This window comes from Orcinus orca, chromosome 19 (assembly GCF_937001465.1).
Source record: "Orcinus orca chromosome 19, mOrcOrc1.1, whole genome shotgun sequence".
NCBI lineage: Eukaryota > Metazoa > Chordata > Mammalia > Artiodactyla > Delphinidae > Orcinus > Orcinus orca.
In genome coordinates, this window is record NC_064577.1 from 4274523 (window position 1) to 4292678 (window position 18156).

General features: G+C 54.5%; 1 protein-coding gene across 3 annotated transcripts in view; it reads left to right on the forward strand.

Moving 5' to 3' along the window:
• Nucleotides 1-18156, forward strand: part of KSR1 (kinase suppressor of ras 1) — a 150798-nt gene that overhangs the window by 107939 nt on the left and 24703 nt on the right. For 2 of the 3 annotated variants that reach the window (XM_049702453.1, XM_049702454.1), the window contains exons 3-9: nt 1259-1406; nt 5720-6179; nt 8664-8668; nt 11194-11254; nt 14690-14773; nt 16374-16435; nt 16530-16636. In XM_049702453.1, coding sequence (XP_049558410.1) covers nt 1259-1406; nt 5720-6179; nt 8664-8668; nt 11194-11254; nt 14690-14773; nt 16374-16435; nt 16530-16636 — 927 coding nt within the window. Of the gene's footprint in view, nt 1-1258; nt 1407-5719; nt 6180-8663; nt 8669-10418; nt 10645-11193; nt 11255-14689; nt 14774-16373; nt 16436-16529; nt 16637-18156 lie in introns of those variants that run through there. The other variant, XM_049702452.1, reaches the window with a different exon arrangement.

Here is an 18156-nt window from a genome sequence, read left to right on the forward strand (position 1 = left end):
CTTATATGAATCATTTGATGTGGGATGTTTGGCCTTCCCTGTTATAGAAAATCTGGAAACTCCAGAAAGGGGACAACACCCGCACCCCCCGCAGCCCCCCAAGCTCACCACTGGTCCCATAGCTCTTTGAGCTTTCCCTCTGCTGGGCCATATCTTATTGCATTGCAATAACTTATTTTCACGTCAGTCACTCCACAAGCCACTTGAGGCCAGGGACGTGTCCCATTGTTCTGAGCTCCAGGCTCCGTATCCCATGTGGCTCAAAGTAATCAGAGCCGGAGGGGTTTCCCCACTCCTTGATGAGAGGAAAGAGCATAAGCTTTGGAGTTAGGCCTTGATTCAAATATTCGCTCTCTGTCCTCATTTTCTTTGCTGTGTAACAAATTACCACGAACTTAGCTGCTTAAACCATCCCTCATATGTTAGCTCCCAGTCCTGTAGGAAGAAGACTGGATGGAGAGGTCCCCAGGGGCTCGTCCAGCTTCCCTGCTTAGCAACCTGCCCGGCCAAAGTCGGGGTGTCAGCCAGGCCGGCCTCTTACCTGGAAGCTTTGGGAAGAACTCACATCCAAGTGCGTTCAGGTCTTTGGCAGAATCCACTTCCTTGTGGCCTCAGGCCTGAGGTTCCCTTCTTGCTGGTCCGCCAGGGGCCACTCTGTCTCTTCGAGGCCACCCCGTTCCTTCTGTGTGGCCCCTCCCTCCTCAGAGTCTGCACCAGTCTTTCCATCCTTCGGGCATCTCACTTATGTCCGCTACCTTGAAACCTTGGAAGGGTGCGACTGAGAATCAGATAAAGGACCTACACTGTGCTTGGCGAGGGTTAATTCTTTGTCATCCTTCTCTCCGTCAGTCAATTTTATTTGAAACCTATTTTGTCTGATTCAGAGACAGCAAAATTGTAAAGGGCTATCTTTATCTGAAGTACTTGTCGTTCTAAAAAGTCGTGGTGTTTCATCATTCTCCTGTGTAGAAGAATAAATAAAAAGAGACGAGAAGGGAACACACGCTTATCAGAACTTTTCTGGTATTTTCCTTCCTTTCCCACCAATCCCAAGTTTTGGCATCTCTGCTTCAGCTGCTGTCTCAGAGCGCTGGGGGCGGGGGCCAGGGTTGACTGCTGGTGTCCTCGGCCAAGTGGAGGCTCTGGGTCAGAGGCCAGCCCGCCAGCAGCTGGCCCCTGCCACTCAGCGGGAGGCTGGCCCCGGCTGGGAGGAGGGTGACTGCTCAGCCGGCTCTCCGCCTGTCCTGTGCCTCCTCAGGAGATCCTCTGCGAGCTCACGCTGGATGCCCTGCTGGACATGAACGAGGCTAAGGTGAAGGAGACGCTGCGGCGCTGCGGGGCCAGTGCCGAGGAGTGTGGCCGCCTGCAGTACGCCCTCACCTGCCTGCGGAAGGTGACAGGCCTGGGTAGGTAGGACCAGCCCCATCGTTTCCCTCTCCCTCTCCCTTGGCCTGGACACTGGACTTCTCTCCCAGGCTTGGCCTGGTTCCCTGGGCGCCAGGGCTTTTGCTGGGATGGTTGACGGGGTGGGGTCGGTGTGATCAGGGTCTCTGGGCCAGCTTGGAACGGCCAGGGTCCACCCTCAGAAAGCGTGTGATGGACCTGACCCGAGGCAGAGGGCTCTCCCTGAGACAGAAGGCTCCCGGATCCCAACTGGGCTGGATGAAGCTTGAGCCATCGTTAGGAGCCCCGGGCTGGTCTGCTGGGCAGGTGCTCCCCGTGGAGCACCTCTGTGGGGCTCTGTGGCTCTTCTGTAGTTTCCTGCAACCCAGCCCCCTCCCTCCCCTCTCCCTGCCCTCTCCCTCCCCTCCCCCTCCCCTCTCCATCCCCATCGGCCAGCCGGCTGGGCTGTGTGCTCAGAAGGGCCGGCGCTGGTGTGGGCTCAGCCTGAAGCAAGCCTGAGGAGAGAAACTGTACCTCGTTTGAGCTGTGAGTGTGGACATGGCCGCCTCAGGCGAAGTGTATAATCCTGGCATTATGAATAATGTTCCTCGGGAATTATCTGCAGGCTTTCTAAATCTTGCCCTGGAAACAGCTTCAAATGCCCTGACTTAACGCTCCCATGACCACCCAGATAAGCCTTTAAAATGCGCCTGATGAATGGAATTTGCTCCATTTTTTAACTCGCTGAGCCACTTGTCTTATCTCTGTCTTCCTGAAGCTTAAGGAAGGCTCTGAGGTTTATATTCTACTCGATTTTTTTTTTCCCAGAGAGGACTGTGCTTAATTTCTTCCCTGGCCCCATTGTACCAAGTCTTCCTCTGAACACAGAGCCCAGAGCTTCACTTAGTTCGGAAAACCTCAACATGTCTGGCCTGTGGCAAGTACCGTGGAGTAAACAGGACAGGGACATGGTTAGCAGTCTTGTCCCCACGTTTTACAGAGCAGGAGACTGAGCCCAGAGAGGGTAACCAAGGACACACAGCAGTGGGTGGCAGAACTGTGACTTGAGCCTCAGCCTTTGCCACCTGTGCACATTTCACTGTCTTTTTTCTTTATGTCAAGAGAAAAGATATTTCTGATGGATTAATTTAGCCATTGCTGTCAGTCACCTTCAGACAACAGTCAGAAAAAAAAAAGAAAGAAAAGTACTTGCCACCCAAGCTGGGAATCTGGGGGACCTTGTCTCAGCCCTCCCGCTCTATGCCTGCATTAGAAGCAGTTGTAGAGGAGCCAGCCATTGGGTGGTGGTGACCCCCGTGTGTTAAGGCTGCTGTCTGTCCATCCTGGGTGCCAAGATAGGAAGATCACTAATTTACGAAGCACTTCTTACGTGCCAGGCACTTGACACACATGTGGCAACAGCCTTTTTTTTTTTTTTTTGTGGTACGTGGGCCTCTCACTGTTGTGGCCTCTCCCGTTGCGGAGCACAGGCTCCGGACACGCAGGCTCAGCGGCCATGGCGCACGGGCCCAGCCGCTCTGCGGCACGTGGGATCTTCCCGGACCGGGGCACGAACCCATGTCCCCTGCATCGGCAGGCGGACTCCCAACCACTGCGCCACCAGGGAAGCCCGGCAACGTCCTCTTAAGAGGTGGTGGTGAGCTCCTTTTGTTGCTAAAGCATCCGAGCACTGGAGGCCCTGGATGAGTTGTCTGGGGTCCCGCACCTGACACGTGGCAGAGCTGGGCTTTGCACCCAGTTTTCTTCCTCAGAGGGTGCTTTTTCCACTATGTCCCCGAGGAGGTCCTGGGCAGAGAGTCTATTCCAGGTGCTTCTTTCTCATTCCATCTCGGCTTGTGATACCCCTACATCCCCAAGAGGGACCCACCGCACCCCAGTCCAGGACACGGGCAGGCAGATGGGTCTGCCCAGTAGTGGCTGCACTTCGAGTGTACCTGCTGGGGGCTGGGTGGGTAACTGTGATCACCCTGTCTCTCAGGTCATGCAATCAGAGTCTTCATGGCACCCGACAGGGCCAGGTGAGAGCAGTCAGGCTGCAGTAAAGATAGACTGTGGAATTAGACTGCCTAGGCCTAGCGCTCTGCTCAGCCACTTAGAACCCACGGGACCCTGGCCCGTTATTTAACCTCACTGTGCCTCATCTTCCTTATGAGTAAAATGGACATAACAACAACACTTCCTCACATAGAATTGTTGCGAGGATTAAATGAGTTAAGGATAAGTACTTAGTCTAGAGCCTGGTGCATATTAGATGCTCTTTTCAGTATTAGGCCTATGGGGTCATGGAAAATGTGGATGTCTCTGGTCTTAAGAAACGTAATGAAGGATGTTTCTTTATGCCAGTGGCTGGTGAACAGGAGAAGATCATGCTTGCTGATACTCCCTGTCCTTCATCCATGGCAGACATCACTAATCAATCCCTGAGCTCTTCCTACTTAGTGACTCCAGAGTCATTCTCAAGCAGCCACTGCCAGTTGACTGGTGTTGGCATGCACAAGAGCCATTTGCCATCCATGAGCTGGCTCAAAGCAGTGGTGATTAAACAGACAGTTTGAAGAATCGAGGGCTTGTTTCCTTTGGTGGCAGACTTGCCCGTGAACCCATGGCACTCATTCTTTCATCCCCTCAACAAGAGTGTGTCCAGTGCCTCCTATAGGCCAGTTTATAAATTAAAGTGTAGGTCTTGGCCACAGTTCTAAAGGAGCAAGCATAAAGGAATACACAGACGAATAACTCATTCTCCAAGTTGATCCATGAATAGAAAGTCACCATGCAGTGAGGTAGGAGGAAGGGCGTTTGAGGAGGGGATGGAATGGACAAACCCTAAGAACTGCGAAGGATGATCCATTTGCACCGTCTCTAATAGATGGCTCTGTGGGCTAGGCTTGACTACCTCTGATGGCAGAGAGCTCATTACCTCCGAAGGCTGTGCCGTTATAGGTTGTTCAGCATCGGTAGCCTTGGGGGAGGAGGCCCAGTGCTGTGGTTGAGATCGAGAGCTCGGTTCCCATCCCACTGCTTACTTAGCTGTGTGACCTTGGCAGTGTACACAGCCTCTCTGAATCTCAGCAACCTCACCATGCTGGGCGGATTTAGGAAGACAGGGTACAACTCGCAAAGTAGAAGGATTACAGGGTGAAAGTTCATTTTGCCTTGAGTCAAAATCTGCCCTCCTGTACTTTCCAGTCATTGATAAATACGAGGGAGGTGTCTTCTTCCCCACAACAGAGTCTCTGTGGACGGGGGTCCTTTCTTCCTGCCCCTACCCCTTCACTATCTCCCCGTTTCCTGTAAGGTCAAACCTCAAGCCCTTGGCAAGACATCCAAGGCCCCTCCGGAGCTGGCCCCAGGTGGGCTGACCCTCCAACTTCATCTCTTGCCTCTCCCTGGTTTGTCCTGACCTCTCAAGTCACGTGGGACGCGGAGTCATTGCCCGAAAGTGCTGTGTGCTCCCTGCCTTTGCATGCACTGTTCTCTCTGCCTGGTACACCTTCTCCACGTCTTCCCCAGCTGGCCCAGCCCTGTTGCCACCTCCGCTGGGAAGCCCCCTGACCCCCAAGCTATTTAGGGTCCTCCTCCGCTGTACCCTCTCAGTCCCCATGCGTCTCTGCGTCAGCACACAGCACGCCGTGTTAAGTGTCCGTCCCTCTGACTGGACTCCTCAGACACCACGGATGTGTCTTTTTTTTATGCCTTGACACCCGGCATATACTCGAATGAATGGACAGGCCGTGTCATTGAGTTGGAACCCCTGGAGCCTCAAGGCCTCAGGCAGAGAGTCACCACGAGGACAGCCAAAAGTCACTCAGAGGCTCCTCTCCAAAGGAAGTGGCTGTTGATCTCTTTCTAGCTGGATCTCTTTTCTAGTAAATTCCCAGGGCAATTTGCTGTCGGAAGGTCGGCGCAGCCTCTTTTCCCGATGATTGAGTTTTCTTGGAGGGGAGTTATCCCTTCGCACAGCCCAGCTTCCCTTCCCTAACTCTTAGAGGTCAGTCACCACTTCCCTCTCTGAGGTCTCCCACTTTGGGGGTGGGTTTCCTCGCCCGCTCCCCACAGACCTGCCAGGAGGAGCCCTGCACATTCCCTCTCTGGTCCTCATTTTCCTCTCTGTAAATTGGGGACAGTGATATCTATGCTGGTGCCCCCGCAGCCAGCCAGATAGTGTGGAATTTAGTGTGTGTGCACCAGTGGCCTTAAACAGGTGAAGGCTGGCAGTTGGAGCCTCCGCTAAGGAACTGTGCTCCTGGGTCCTGGCCACCTCACCTGTGAATCCCTCCAGCCCCAAGCATCTGTGACTCGACTTCTTGGCCCGCAGGCGGAGACCACAAAGAGGACTCGGGCTGGAGTCCGTCGGATGCCCGACGGGAAAGTGGCTCTGGGCCTCCCGCGGACAGCCTCTCGCCAGCCAGCCTGCCCTGGCCCCCAGGAAGCTCCCAGCTGGGCAGAGTGGGCAGCGGTGCCCAGGGCCCACGCTCCGTCTCCGTGTCCGCTCTGCCCACCTCGGACTCCCCAAGCCCCGGCCCCGGCGAGGGCCTCGCGGACGCCTGTATCTCCCTGCACACCAGCGGCCGACTGACGCCCCGCGCGCTGCCCAGCTTCATCACCCCGCCGACCACGCCCCAGCTCCGCCGGCACACCAAGCTGAAGCCGCCCAGAACGCCGCCCCCGCCCAGCCGCAAGGTCTTCCAGCTGCTGCCCAGCTTCCCCACGCTCACCCGCAGCAAGTCCCACGAGTCTCAGCTTGGGAACCGCATCGACGAGGTCTCCCCGATGAGGTAAGTGTTCCTGCCAGGCAGGTGCTGAGTTTGCCGTCTACTGAAAGTTCTGTCTGCGGTTTTCTCATTGTAAAGGTAACACAGGCTCGATTGAAAACGGACCAAATCGGCCAACATAGAAGCTGCAACGTGAAAAGTGAAAGATGCTGCCATCTCTCAGTCCGTTCCCCAGACTACCTTATCAGTTTGGGCCGAATCCTACTAGATTTCTTTCTGAACACACACACACACACACACACACACACACACACACACACACACACACACACACACACACACACAAAATGATACCATGTGTCAGCCAGGTTAGATTGGGTTATGCTGCAATAACAAATACCCCCAGATCTTTGGGTCTTAAAATAACAAAGATTTATTTCTTGGTCATGCTACCTGTCCGTCACGGTCAGCCTCATTTCAGATTCCAGGCTGGCACATTGTCTAGAACATCCCACTGTGGCAGAGGAAAAAAGAACTTTAGATGTTACAACCGAGTAATTAAATGCTTTTTCCTGAAAGTGCCACTCACCATTTACGGCCCTACCCAAACAATGGAACCAAGGAATGTCATCCTCCCATGTGTGCAGAGGGGGGAATTAGAATATCATGCTGAAACTACTAATGATTATCAATTACTATGTACTCTGTTCTATACCCTATTTTTTTCAACTTACCTTTATTTCTGAGCACTTCATGTCAGTACCTCTTGAAACACCTTACTCTCTTATTTATTTATAAAAAAATTTTAATCTGTGTATTTTATAGGTAGTAACAGTCACATAGTCCAGTATCCAAAAGCTTTGTAGCTTGCGTAGAGCTTTGTAGAGTATAAAGTCACTCCCTACCATTTTTCCTTTTCCTTTCAGGAGCCAACCAGGTTATCAGTTTTGTATATATCTATAATTATTCAAACTACCTCTTTTTTTTTTTTTTTTTTTTTTTTTTTTGCAGTACACGGGCCTCTCACTGTTGTGGCCTCTCCCGTTGCGGAGCACAGGCTCCGGACACGCAGGTTCAGCATCCATGGCTCACGGGCCTAGCTGCTCCATGGCATGTGGGATCTTCCTGGACTGGGGCACGAACCCGTGTCCCCTGCATTGGCAGGCGGACTCTCAACCACTGCACCACCAGGGAAGCCCTACCTCATCTTTTAAACTTTTTTTTTTTTACCTCTTTCCAGTGTATAGTTTAACTAATTCCTCCCCTCTTGATGGACATTTAGGTCCTTTTGCTATTACAAAAATCGCCCTTGTCAATATACCCTTGTGGACAGGGCAGAAGGGAAGGAGGGAGTTTTCTTTGAGTGCCTCTTACCTTCTTGTACTTCTGAGGGTTGGAGACCTGGCCCCTCTCCTGACATGGTCTTTTTTGGTCTTACGTGGGCTTGTTCCCCCATCCCAGTGCAAGCTATCTTGGGTCCCTTATGGGATGGACCCTGGACATCTCTGATGGTTTTGAGTGTATGTCACCCAAGGAGAGAAATCTACCTGTGACCTACCTGCCACTCTCGATCAGGCTGTCCTGCTGGGGCCTGGATCCTCCCTCCTCCCCCAACCCCCCGAAACTGCTGAGCCTTTCTCCCCCTCTGGATCTTCTCTCAGGAAGCACAGTGATAATGACCATGTGGACACGTGGACACGGGTCCATCAGAGGGCATCTCAATGCGCAAACCCCAGTCCATCTCTTTCCTCATTTTTTTCCCTTAAAAGAGTGTTAGGAGGGCTCTGGTCTCACCCCCAGCTCTGGGTGGAGAACAGAGCCTCGGGCAGATGACACTACTTCCTCCGATCCCACCATTGGTGAGCTGGGCCTTGGGCCCTGAGATTCTGAGTCAGGTCCCCACAAAGCCACCAAAACTGGCACTGACATGGGTGCTCAGGCCACCCTGCTGCCCTCAATGAGCCCTGAGGGTGGACTGAGTGGCCTGGGTTCCTAGCTCTCTTCGTCCCTGGGACAGCGGCACCCCCGGGAGGCATCGCTCAGGGCACGTCCTGGCCTGGCCCTGCTTGGGGGCTGCCTCTCTGCTCTTACAACTGTCCTCCTCACCTCCTGCCCCAGCCACTTCCTCCCTGGCTGCCTGAGCCCCCCCTCCTGCCTGGGCCGAGCACCCCTCCTTCCAGGGCTCTGGGCAGGGCTCCCACACCTACAGGCACATGACCTTGGGAGACTGTGAGCCTGTTTCCTCAGCTGTGAAATGGAGTGAACTCTAATTACCATGCAGGTGGCTGGCGAGGCTTAGAAAAGCTAATGTATTAAAGTGTAGGGTATAGCTCCATTGTCCACTGGTGGGGGACCGGGGTAGCTACCTCTGGCCCTTCTCATTGAGGAAACGTTCCCCGGTCACTCAGCCAGCCTGGCCCCTGCCCCAGGCGCTCAAAGTCCTCGTCCGAGTACCCTGCCTGCTCCCACCCAAGGGCTGATGTTCTGGGAAACACCAGGCCAGTGCGGTGACATAATCCTACTTTCTGTCTTTTTTGTCTCCTGCAGGTTCGGTAAGAGTGATTCATTTTCATCCCCTCTGCCACCCAGGAGTCCTGTTTGTGTCGCTGTCCCCATCAAGGGTGGATTTCTTCGACCCTCTCTTAGTCTGCTGGCCTTTCCATGGTCCAGAAGCAGAGATGCTGGGCAGGAAAATAGCTCTAGGACAGGGAACCTTCAGATGACGAGGTGGCCCAGCCCAGCCAGCAGCCGCTCTGAGAAGCTGAGACCTTGAGAGTGTCACAGTCCGCGGACAGCCCTATGGGGGGGTCCCACTTGCACCTTGCTGCCCCCCCCACAGGTGACCTCTGGCAGGGAGTGTTTACCAGCTGGGCTGCCATGGTGACGCCTCGCTCCCGGGAGAGAGACACTGTCTGTCCGGTGTAGGTGGACGGTAGCCATACGCAGAGCCTAGCTGACGTCTCGGGACCCTTCTGTTCAGGAGAGGAACTTCCCTGGAGGCAGGAACGTGGTCGGCTCTGAATGAGGCCCTGAGAGATCGGAGGGTGCGAATATCCCCTTGGGAGGGGACGAGGATGCCTAGGCAACCTCTGAGTCCCTTGTCTGCCTCTGGGTTGAGAGCTGGTTCTTGCACGTGGCTGTGCTGTCAAAGTAGAGGGAAGTGACCTCTGGGGTCTGCTTTTGATGGTCTCAGTGGACATGCAGAGACGTCTGGCTTTTGCCTGAGCAAAATAGCTTATTTTGTACTGTCCTGAGCTGGCTAAGCAGAGTGATGAGGCTGTCAGCAGGGTCTTAGACATGCGGAGGGGCAGTGACTTTGCCAGAATGGATCTGACTGCAGGACCACCGGGGTGAGAGAGGAGGGAGGGCGCACGTCCCTGTCCCCAGGGCACAGGCAGAAACTCCCAGGGCCCTTCCCAGAGGCTTGGAGGAGAATCCAGCACTTGCATCCCTAGGACAGCCTGGCCCTGCCATTCCCAGCTGCTATAGTAATTCAGGGACCATAGCAGTGAGGCTGCTTCCCCAGTTTTCCAGGAAGGCAGGACGAGGCCTTCAGGACCAGTATTTCATCTCCATCAGGGACAGCCTCATCTCACCTCCCTCCTACCTATCCCAGGCCTGTGGCAGACATTACAAATCAATCGTAGGTTGCATTCAGAGATAGATGGTTAAAATCTCATTTTCCCATAGTCTGCTTCTCCTAGACTGGCAACCTAACCCCTTTTTGACCCATGTACTTTGATGGCTTTGGCTACTGACTGGGGTAGGGTGGCCCCCACCCCCAGGACGGAGTTGGGAAGAGGCAGCCCCATGGCAGACGTGCTGGCGAGATTGTGGGTTCAACTATCAGGGGGTGGCAGAGGACTTTTCGTTCCGATCAGACTCCCCCCTTGGTGTAGGAGGAAAAGTCAGTACCTCCATCACTCCCTTCTCCTGTGGCTGGGTGTGTGGTACTTGGCCTTGAGTGAACCATCACTTATTGAGCACCAGCTGTGTGCCAGGCCAGCATGGGGTGGAAGGCTGACTCAGAGGGTATGAGATGGCCACAGATCACTGGAGCACTGTGTTCCTGACCTTTCTGGGTCACAGATCTATTTGATAATTGGATAAAAGTGTAGACTCTCTTTCTAGGGGAAAGCACACATCATTCCGCTTACCAGTCCAGAGGGTTCCCAGAGCCCCTGAGGGTTCCCATCCATGGGCTCAGTTAAGAACCCCTGCTCTAGGAGGAGATAGGCAGTGTTGAGTATGGGCAGAAGGGAGAGGGGGGAGGGGGGTGCCCTGGTGGAGGAGGGGAGATGAGGTTAGACATGTGGGCTGCTGGTGGATGGACAGATTGCTTTCAGCTGCTCCCCTACCGCTTGCCCTATTATACCACGAACACCAGGGATGCCTGTTCTTATGAGGAAGCCAGGATTGGAGAGAGAGGCCAGGGTGCCCTCTAGGAAGGCAGGCAAAGCTCGTGGCCTGAGACTTCCCCAAAGGCTCAGACTGAGTGCCCGGCTGGGGCTGGACTACGTGGGAGCAGGTAAAGCTTCACCTCGTCTTCCCTCTACCTGCCGGGCCCTGGCATTGGTGGCTCTCAGAGCAGAATCCTCAAGGTGCTTGTGACTGGAAAGCTAGGTATGCCACAAGGCCGACCAGCCTCAAGCCCTCCGCCAAGGGTCAGGCAGCTTCTGCTCGCTTCCCAAGAAGCAGCCAGGATTGGTGGCCTGTGGGTGCCTCCGCAAGGAAGTGCAAGAGACGGGGGGGAGCGGAGCTGCTGTCCTCACCTTGGCTTTGCCTCCCGCCAATGCTAGAAACCTCACGGGGACCATTTCTGAACTGTCTGCGGAGGCTAAGTGGTACCATTTGTTTGCGGGGGGGGCCCAAGTGTGAGGGTGACCACACTGGCCCCCTCTGGTCTCGCCTGGCCGTCTCTGTCTTGATTAGATGCAGGTTCAGGGAACTGTCCCTCTGCCATATGGCGGTCCCTCCGTACCGCCCTAGCCTGTGATGTCTGAGACAGAAGGTCACAGGCACACGCCGTCCCCAGCAGGGCCCCCTGGCCTGCCTGACCTGGCCCTTTTCCCCGCAGATCTCCTGCACGGATCCCCACAGATGGTACGAAGGGACATCGGGCTCTCGGTGACACACAGGTAGGCCCAGCTGGGCTGGGGCGGGGAGGGGGCACAGAGCTGGGCTGGGGCCCATATAAGCTGAGCCTCCACCAGGGGGTCGCTCTTCAGTGCCTGGGGAAGGGCTGTCCTGACCCCCGTCTCTCAGGGCTCTTTGCCTCCCGTCTGTCTGTCCATGCCTCTGTGGACACGACCCGGCACCCACCTGGAGCCCTTGCCTGTCACCAGCAGCCTTTGGGACTTGCTGGGCCCTTTCCTGCCCCTCCTTGGGTCTCTTCCTCAGTCTTCTGGGGAAAAACAGGTCCCAGGAGAAACAGAGTCAAAGGCCCAGGGAAGGGCCGAGAGCGTCCTCTGGGTCCAGCACGACATCAGTTACGTGGACATAACTGGCCACACATCAGAGCCCCGTGGAACGTGCTGAAACTCCAGACCCCATCCCTAAGGTTCTCGGGTTGCCAGTCTGGATTCCAGCAACTTGTGGTGACTCTGGCACTCGCGCAGCTGGCGTGGCTGATGTGTCCCCGTGGACAGCCCAGAGGCCTCGGCCTCAGCGCTTGTGAGGCTGGCGTGTGCTGCCAACAGCAGCTCCGGGCGGCGTCTCGTTCCGCCCCCCGCTGTCCCCCCCCCGCGCCGATGGCCAGCAGGATGGTCCCTTGGGATGCGTGGTGCTCTGGCCGCCCCATTAAAGGATGCTGTGAACACAGCAGGGCCCACTCATTTCCCCCCGGAGTGTGAGCTGCACTCCAGCCTGTGCGGGAGGCCAGCCTCGGATCCTCACCCAGCGGTGCAGACTCGGCTCGCGGGGCTTGAGTCATTTGCCCGAGGTCACGTGGCCACCGAGACGCTGCTTGAGCCCCGTGGCTGGTGCCCAGGCACCTCTGTTGAGAGCCTTGGCAGGGCCAGGATGCCTGTACCCCAGAGCCTCGGGGAGGAGAGTCTCCGGCACCAGGGAGGCTGTCTGAGTGAAGGTCTGAGAGCCTCCCTCTGTCCCACCTGGTGCGGTCCAGTGCGATCTTCCCAGCCGTGAGAGAGCAGGACCTCTCCTGTTCCCTCTCCGGTGGGGACCCCCCCATCGCCCATCGGCAGGAATCCCTCCCAGCCTCAGTTTCCCCCTCTGCGGCTGGGACTTGCTCTCAGTCCTGTCATGAGGATAAAATGGAGTGAAGTGCATGTGGGGCTCACGCGTCCAGCCCTGGGGAGCGCTGGGTATTTAACCTCTGCCTCTGGCCGGAGAGAGGCCGACTTACCCAAGGGACACCAGGATCAGTTCTGTTTCATTTTTGCCCCGGCTGCCCCTGGTCGCACAGAGGATTTGCCAGCTGGACCCCGAGTGCTTCCCAGGCTGCCGCTCCTTCCACCCGGGCAGCAGTACCCCTGTTGTCTGGCGTGGCCAGGCTGCCCTGCCTGCCTGGGTTCCGGGCGTGGGTGTGGGACGTCACGCTCATACCCTTTTGGTTTTTCTAAATTCATGATCCGGGCCTCTCGACAAGGAGCTCTGAAGGTTTTTGGTCCCATCGTGAGGGGAGAAAACTGTCCCATGATGCTCACCCCGCCCCTTCCACCTCCCTGGCACCTGCCCCTTCTCCGGCCGAGCCCCGACTCTCATTACCACCTGCTTTCAGGACTTCCTGGTGGAGATCATCTCACATACCACTGAGCTGCTCCCCTTCCCCCCATGTTGACATGAGAGGAGATTAAAGACCAGAGAGAAGGAGAGTGTGGTTCCCAGGTGGCCAGATCCGGGCTCCTTCAAAAGCGTTCCAAGGGGGTGGGCGTCTTTGTCCTTTTGCCCCACAAGCTCCCATCTTGACTGAGTAGAAGCAGTGACGTTCAGGCCCACAGTCCAGGCTCTGCACATTCATACAGCACGCGAGTGATCCCCCCCAGATCCCTGTGAGGGGAGAGTGCTGGCCTCATCTGCAAAGGCTTTGACCCATCCCACAGCCAGTAGTTGGCAGGATTCAAAGCCAGTGTGGTCGGGCCCCAATGCCCACGCCTTTCCCCTTATTTTCTGGCCCAGGGGTCTCTTATAGAGCCGTGCTCTGGTTCAGAGACCTGGGGTCCCGGGTCACACAGGGACTGTGTGACCTCGGGAAAGTCACTTAACCTCTCTGAGCTGGTTTCCTTGCTTGTGGACTAAGAATCGCAGACCTGCCTAACTCCCAGGGGTGGTCACTCCCAGGAGTAAGCTAATGTTCATGGATGCATCACAAACTGTTCCCCAAACACCGTTGCTGTTTGTTCTGTTGTTACTATGATAGACAACGCTTTAAAACATCTAGTCCTCCAAAAATGTGAGTTCTTTCTGCCCTCAGGCCTCCCCACCCTATGAATGGACCTTGGACCTTTTCTCTGGAGGATACCACCCACTCTCTCCCCATCCTCCTTTCCAATATATCTTTTGTGGTTTTTTTAAAACTTTATTTAGTTTGGATTGAAATACATTTATAATTCAAACCTCAAGAGGTCTGAAAGGGTATATATATGACAAAAGTGCCGCTGCTGCTGTCACCAGGCCCCAGTTCCCCCTATAGGCAGATCTTGGCTCTTTCTTGTGTGTCCTTCTGGAGATATTTTTATATAAGCAAAGACATATGTATATTCTTCCGCCTCCTTTTTTGTTTTCACACAAATATTGCATGTATTATACACACTGTTCTATCCTTTGCTTTTTTTCTTGTTAAAATCGAGGCATAATTTATATAGAGCTAAGTACACAAATAAATTCTTACATATGTATACACCCACGTATGCCACCCAGAGGAAGATTCAGAGCCTCCACATCCCGGAACGTTTTCTCTGGCTCTTCTCAGTCCGCAGTGCTACCACCCAGAGGTACTTTTCACTTCTGTCGTCGTAGGTTAGTTTTTCCTGTACTTGAACTTCACGTGAGTGGAGTTGTGTTGCATTGTACCTTACTTTTCTCACGGACAGCATAATTTAATGATCATTGCCTATTTGTGCAAAAAGAGCTTCCTTATTTTACTTTCCGGCTGCGTGGTATTCGGTTGTGTGCACGGATCATACTTTATGCAGTCAGTCACCTGTACGCCTAAACGACACAGCTTGTTTCTCGTCTTTTCTGCCACAAACATGCTACAGTGAGTAACCTTTTCAGTACGTCGTTTGACACCCGTGGGAGCATCTGTTGGATGAATTCCTGGCACTGGAATCGCTCTGTGTGCGCACTTAGGATTTTGATTGCTTTTGCCACATTGCCTGCCAGAGAGCTGGCGTCGGTGACCACACCAGCTTTGGGACTTTGGCAATGAAGACTTCGTGACTAAGAAATCTGAATGCCTGGGGGAAGCAGTGGCCCCTGGGTGTCCCTGCCCTGCCTGCGAGAGGGTGCCCGGGGCTCTGGGATGGAACCAAGTCTCCTGGTCTCTCTGCGGCTTTGTGGACCCTTCTCCATCCTGGCCCCTCTGAGCATTTCTGTGTGTCCACCCCCTACAGGTTTTCCACCAAGTCCTGGCTGTCGCAGGTCTGCCACGTGTGCCAGAAGAGCATGATGTTCGGAGTGAAGTGCAAGCATTGCAGGTGATGGGCGGGGCGGGGCAGGGGTGGCAGAGGGGAGCCGACTCCGTACTTTTAGTTTAGTAATAGCCTTGCTACCTGATTCTTGGCCTTAGGTCAAGTCGGAGTTCAAAGGAACTCCTTTGAGAGTTCCTAAACCTATTCATAATCTCAGCACACCAGGGAGTGATCAGCCCTCTCTAGGAAGATTAAGGGAGCATCAGACACAGCACTCTTAGAAGAAGGGAATATTTGAGGTGGGCTCTGAAGGATGAATAGAAGTTTACCAGGTAGACTAAGGAGGAAAGAGAATTCCAGGCCAAGAGAGCATCTTGTACAAAGGCAGAGAGGAATGGCAGGACTGTTCTGGAAACTGTAAGGAGTTCTGAAGTTTAGCCTTACGTGTTAGCACACAAGGAATGGGGAAATGGGGACAGGGAATGGTAGAAACAGAGAAGTGGCTCATGGTACTTCCAGAAGACAGTGAGGGGAGAATGTAGATTCTATACAAATTCAACATTTTTTCCTACTGTTGTGGTTTCTGGTAGGAAAGAAAAGCAAGGATAGTGAACAATGTAGGGTGAGCAGAGTCTGTCCCCTGCTGTCTGGCTGCCCTCACCTTATAGAGGATGGACCTGGAGTCTGCTCCCAGTCTACTTCGCCCCTGTGTTGCTGTGTGACCTGGGGCAAGGTGCTTGCCCTTTCTGGGCCTCATTTTTGTCAGGTATACATCTGGGAAGATGATTCCAGGTCTCTCTATCCATCAGGATTGCTCCAAGAATCTGAGCTAGTGTGTATAGTTAAAGCATTTGGGCTCCTGCCAGACTGTAGGTGATGGGTCTCATGTGTGTCAATTGGATAAATTGTGGTTAGGAGAGTCATCAGGAAAACGCAAAGGAGATGCCAGACCTTTCTCACCAGTCTAGGTCTTTTGTGGCTCCTGGCCATTTGGCTTTAAATTGGGGACCTCCAGCACCCTTTCAAGTAATACCTTTCATGCGGAGAGCACAGGATAACCTCTGAGCCCCAGGCTCTCCTGCAATTGCAGTGAAGTTGGTAGAGCCCCAGCCATCAGCCCATTTGATCAACGAGAACCCCAAGAGGGGGTTCAGCCGGCAGAACCAAACCAAGAATCCAGCTCTTTCCACTTCTGCCACTCTGGTCCTCAGACCACGTGGCCTGTGTAGGAATGTAGCAGGAGGGGCTGCCCCTTGCTTCCCTGGGACCCTTTGGTAATGGAAACATTTTCCTTCTAATTCATCTCTTTTAAGTTCAGACTTGTCTCAAGCTTTCTGAACACGGGTAGAGGGTGTCCTTTTGTTTAGAAAAGAGAAATCGCTGTGTGACCCACAGCAAGTTAAAATGGGTGTAATCAAACGTGCTTTGACGTGAAGATTGGGCAGGTGATAGCAGGAACACGGTCGTACGCAACAGATAGTAGCTGCTAGTACTATTAACATCAGATGTTCTACACGCTTAAGCTCATGTTTGTTGAGACATTTGTGGGAGCTGAGGCAGTCATGGTTGAGTGTTGCACAAAACTTCCAGGCAGTGCTTCCGAGCCCCTGCGTGTGTCCCGGGGTCCCGTGTGGCTTTCGTGCACTGACCCTGCCTTCGTTACCAGGTTGAAGTGTCACAACAAGTGTACAAAAGAAGCCCCCGCCTGTAGAATATCCTTCCTTCCGCGTGAGTGTCCTGCGCTTCCCCCTTCTGGATTTGGGGTGCATCTTTCTTGAACCTGTTTCCTGCTGATGGTTACCACGCCCCTCTTTTTAAACAGTACCCAGGCTTCGGAGGACAGAATCTGTCCCCTCGGACATCAACAATCCGGTGGACAGAGCAGCTGAACCCCATTTCGGAACCCTCCCCAAAGCACTGACCAAAAAGGTATAATGTGAGGCGAACCCTCACCCAGGGTTCCTTTCTGTGAAGCACCCCCAATGTGGAGGGCCAGCAGGGGAGCATGATACTGCAACCCGGGGTGTGTGGCCAGAGGGAGGCCTTTAGGGATCCCATATTTAGCCATTTCGTAGATTTCACATTTGTGTCCAAATCTTAGTTATGTGCCCATACCTGCCCTCCCCTATTTTGAGCCACCATTTCCTGAGTACTTACACTGAGTCGGGAACTTTTTCCATTGATACCTCATTTGATCCCCACAGTAGTTCTAAAAGTCACGTGCTGATATCACCTCCATTATTTTTCTTTCTTCGGCCGCACCACACGGCTTACGGGATCCTAGTTCCCCGACCAGGGATCGAACCTGCACCCTCGACGGTGAAAGCGCAGAGCCCTAACCACCGGACCGCCAGGGAATTTGATATCACCTCCATTTTACAGACGAGGAAATTGAGCACGGGGTCCCCCGTGAATGAGAGGCAGGCCCAGGGTGCATGGGTGCTGTGGGGGGCAGGCCCGTGGGGTTGTGCTCCCGTCGGGCCCCTGACGCCTGCCTTGGCGGTTGGCACACAACAGGCAGCGAGGAAACGTTTGTATTGAATGCTGAGCGAATACAACCCCGTGAGGCAGCAGCTGATGCCCCTGCTGTGTAGACAGTGCACCGTGTGGCTCAGAAGGGTGGGTTGATTCATCCAAGGTCACGCAGCTGCTGAGTCGGGGCTGGGATTCAACCTGCCTCAAGCTAGCCCCCTGCCCTGGCTGGCCTGGCCTGACTGGGATGGAGGGTCTGGCCTTGACATGTGAGCGGACAGAGTGAGGGCCAGTGGTTGCAGCCCCCTCCCCGCTTTAGCTTGGCAATAGGCAGTGTGGGTGGTCGCTGGACAGCGAAGCCCACTGCATGGCTTTGGTGGATTCCAGAGTCTACCGTGCATCCCAGAGCCTTGAGGGCCTGCAGAGGAGAAACCGGTTGAGCGTAGCATTTAACCCAGCTTGGCCCCAACTTTTTTGACCAGGAATCCCTCCCCACCCCCCTGAGGAATTGGTGTGTGGTCTGGGAAACACTGGTCAGGCCCAGGGTCCCCCCTTGATGTAGACTCAGTCCCCCCAGTAGCCCTCCCTCAGGTGGCCCTCTGGCCTTGCTAGGGCCCACGCCACTGAATGTCCTAGCCGGCAGGTCCCCCTGCTGAGTGGAGGGAGCACTTATTAGGCGCCCACTGTTACCACCCACTAAATGAAGGCTTGTCAGAGGCTGAATTTAACTCGTTAAAAGAGCAGAGCCAGGCCCTGGGTGTATGACGAGCAGGTGTGGTCCTTGCTCTCGGGGGACACACACAGCGTGGTGGAGAGAGTCTTCAGAAAACCGCCCAAGACGCCTGCAGCTGACAAACCGTAGTTCAAGTGCCCTGATGGAGGGTGCTGGGAGCCATGGGGGGATAAAGGGGGGAGCACGCCCCGGCCAGGACTGGGGAAGGACTTCGGGGAGGAAAGGACGCTTGAGCTGAAATAAG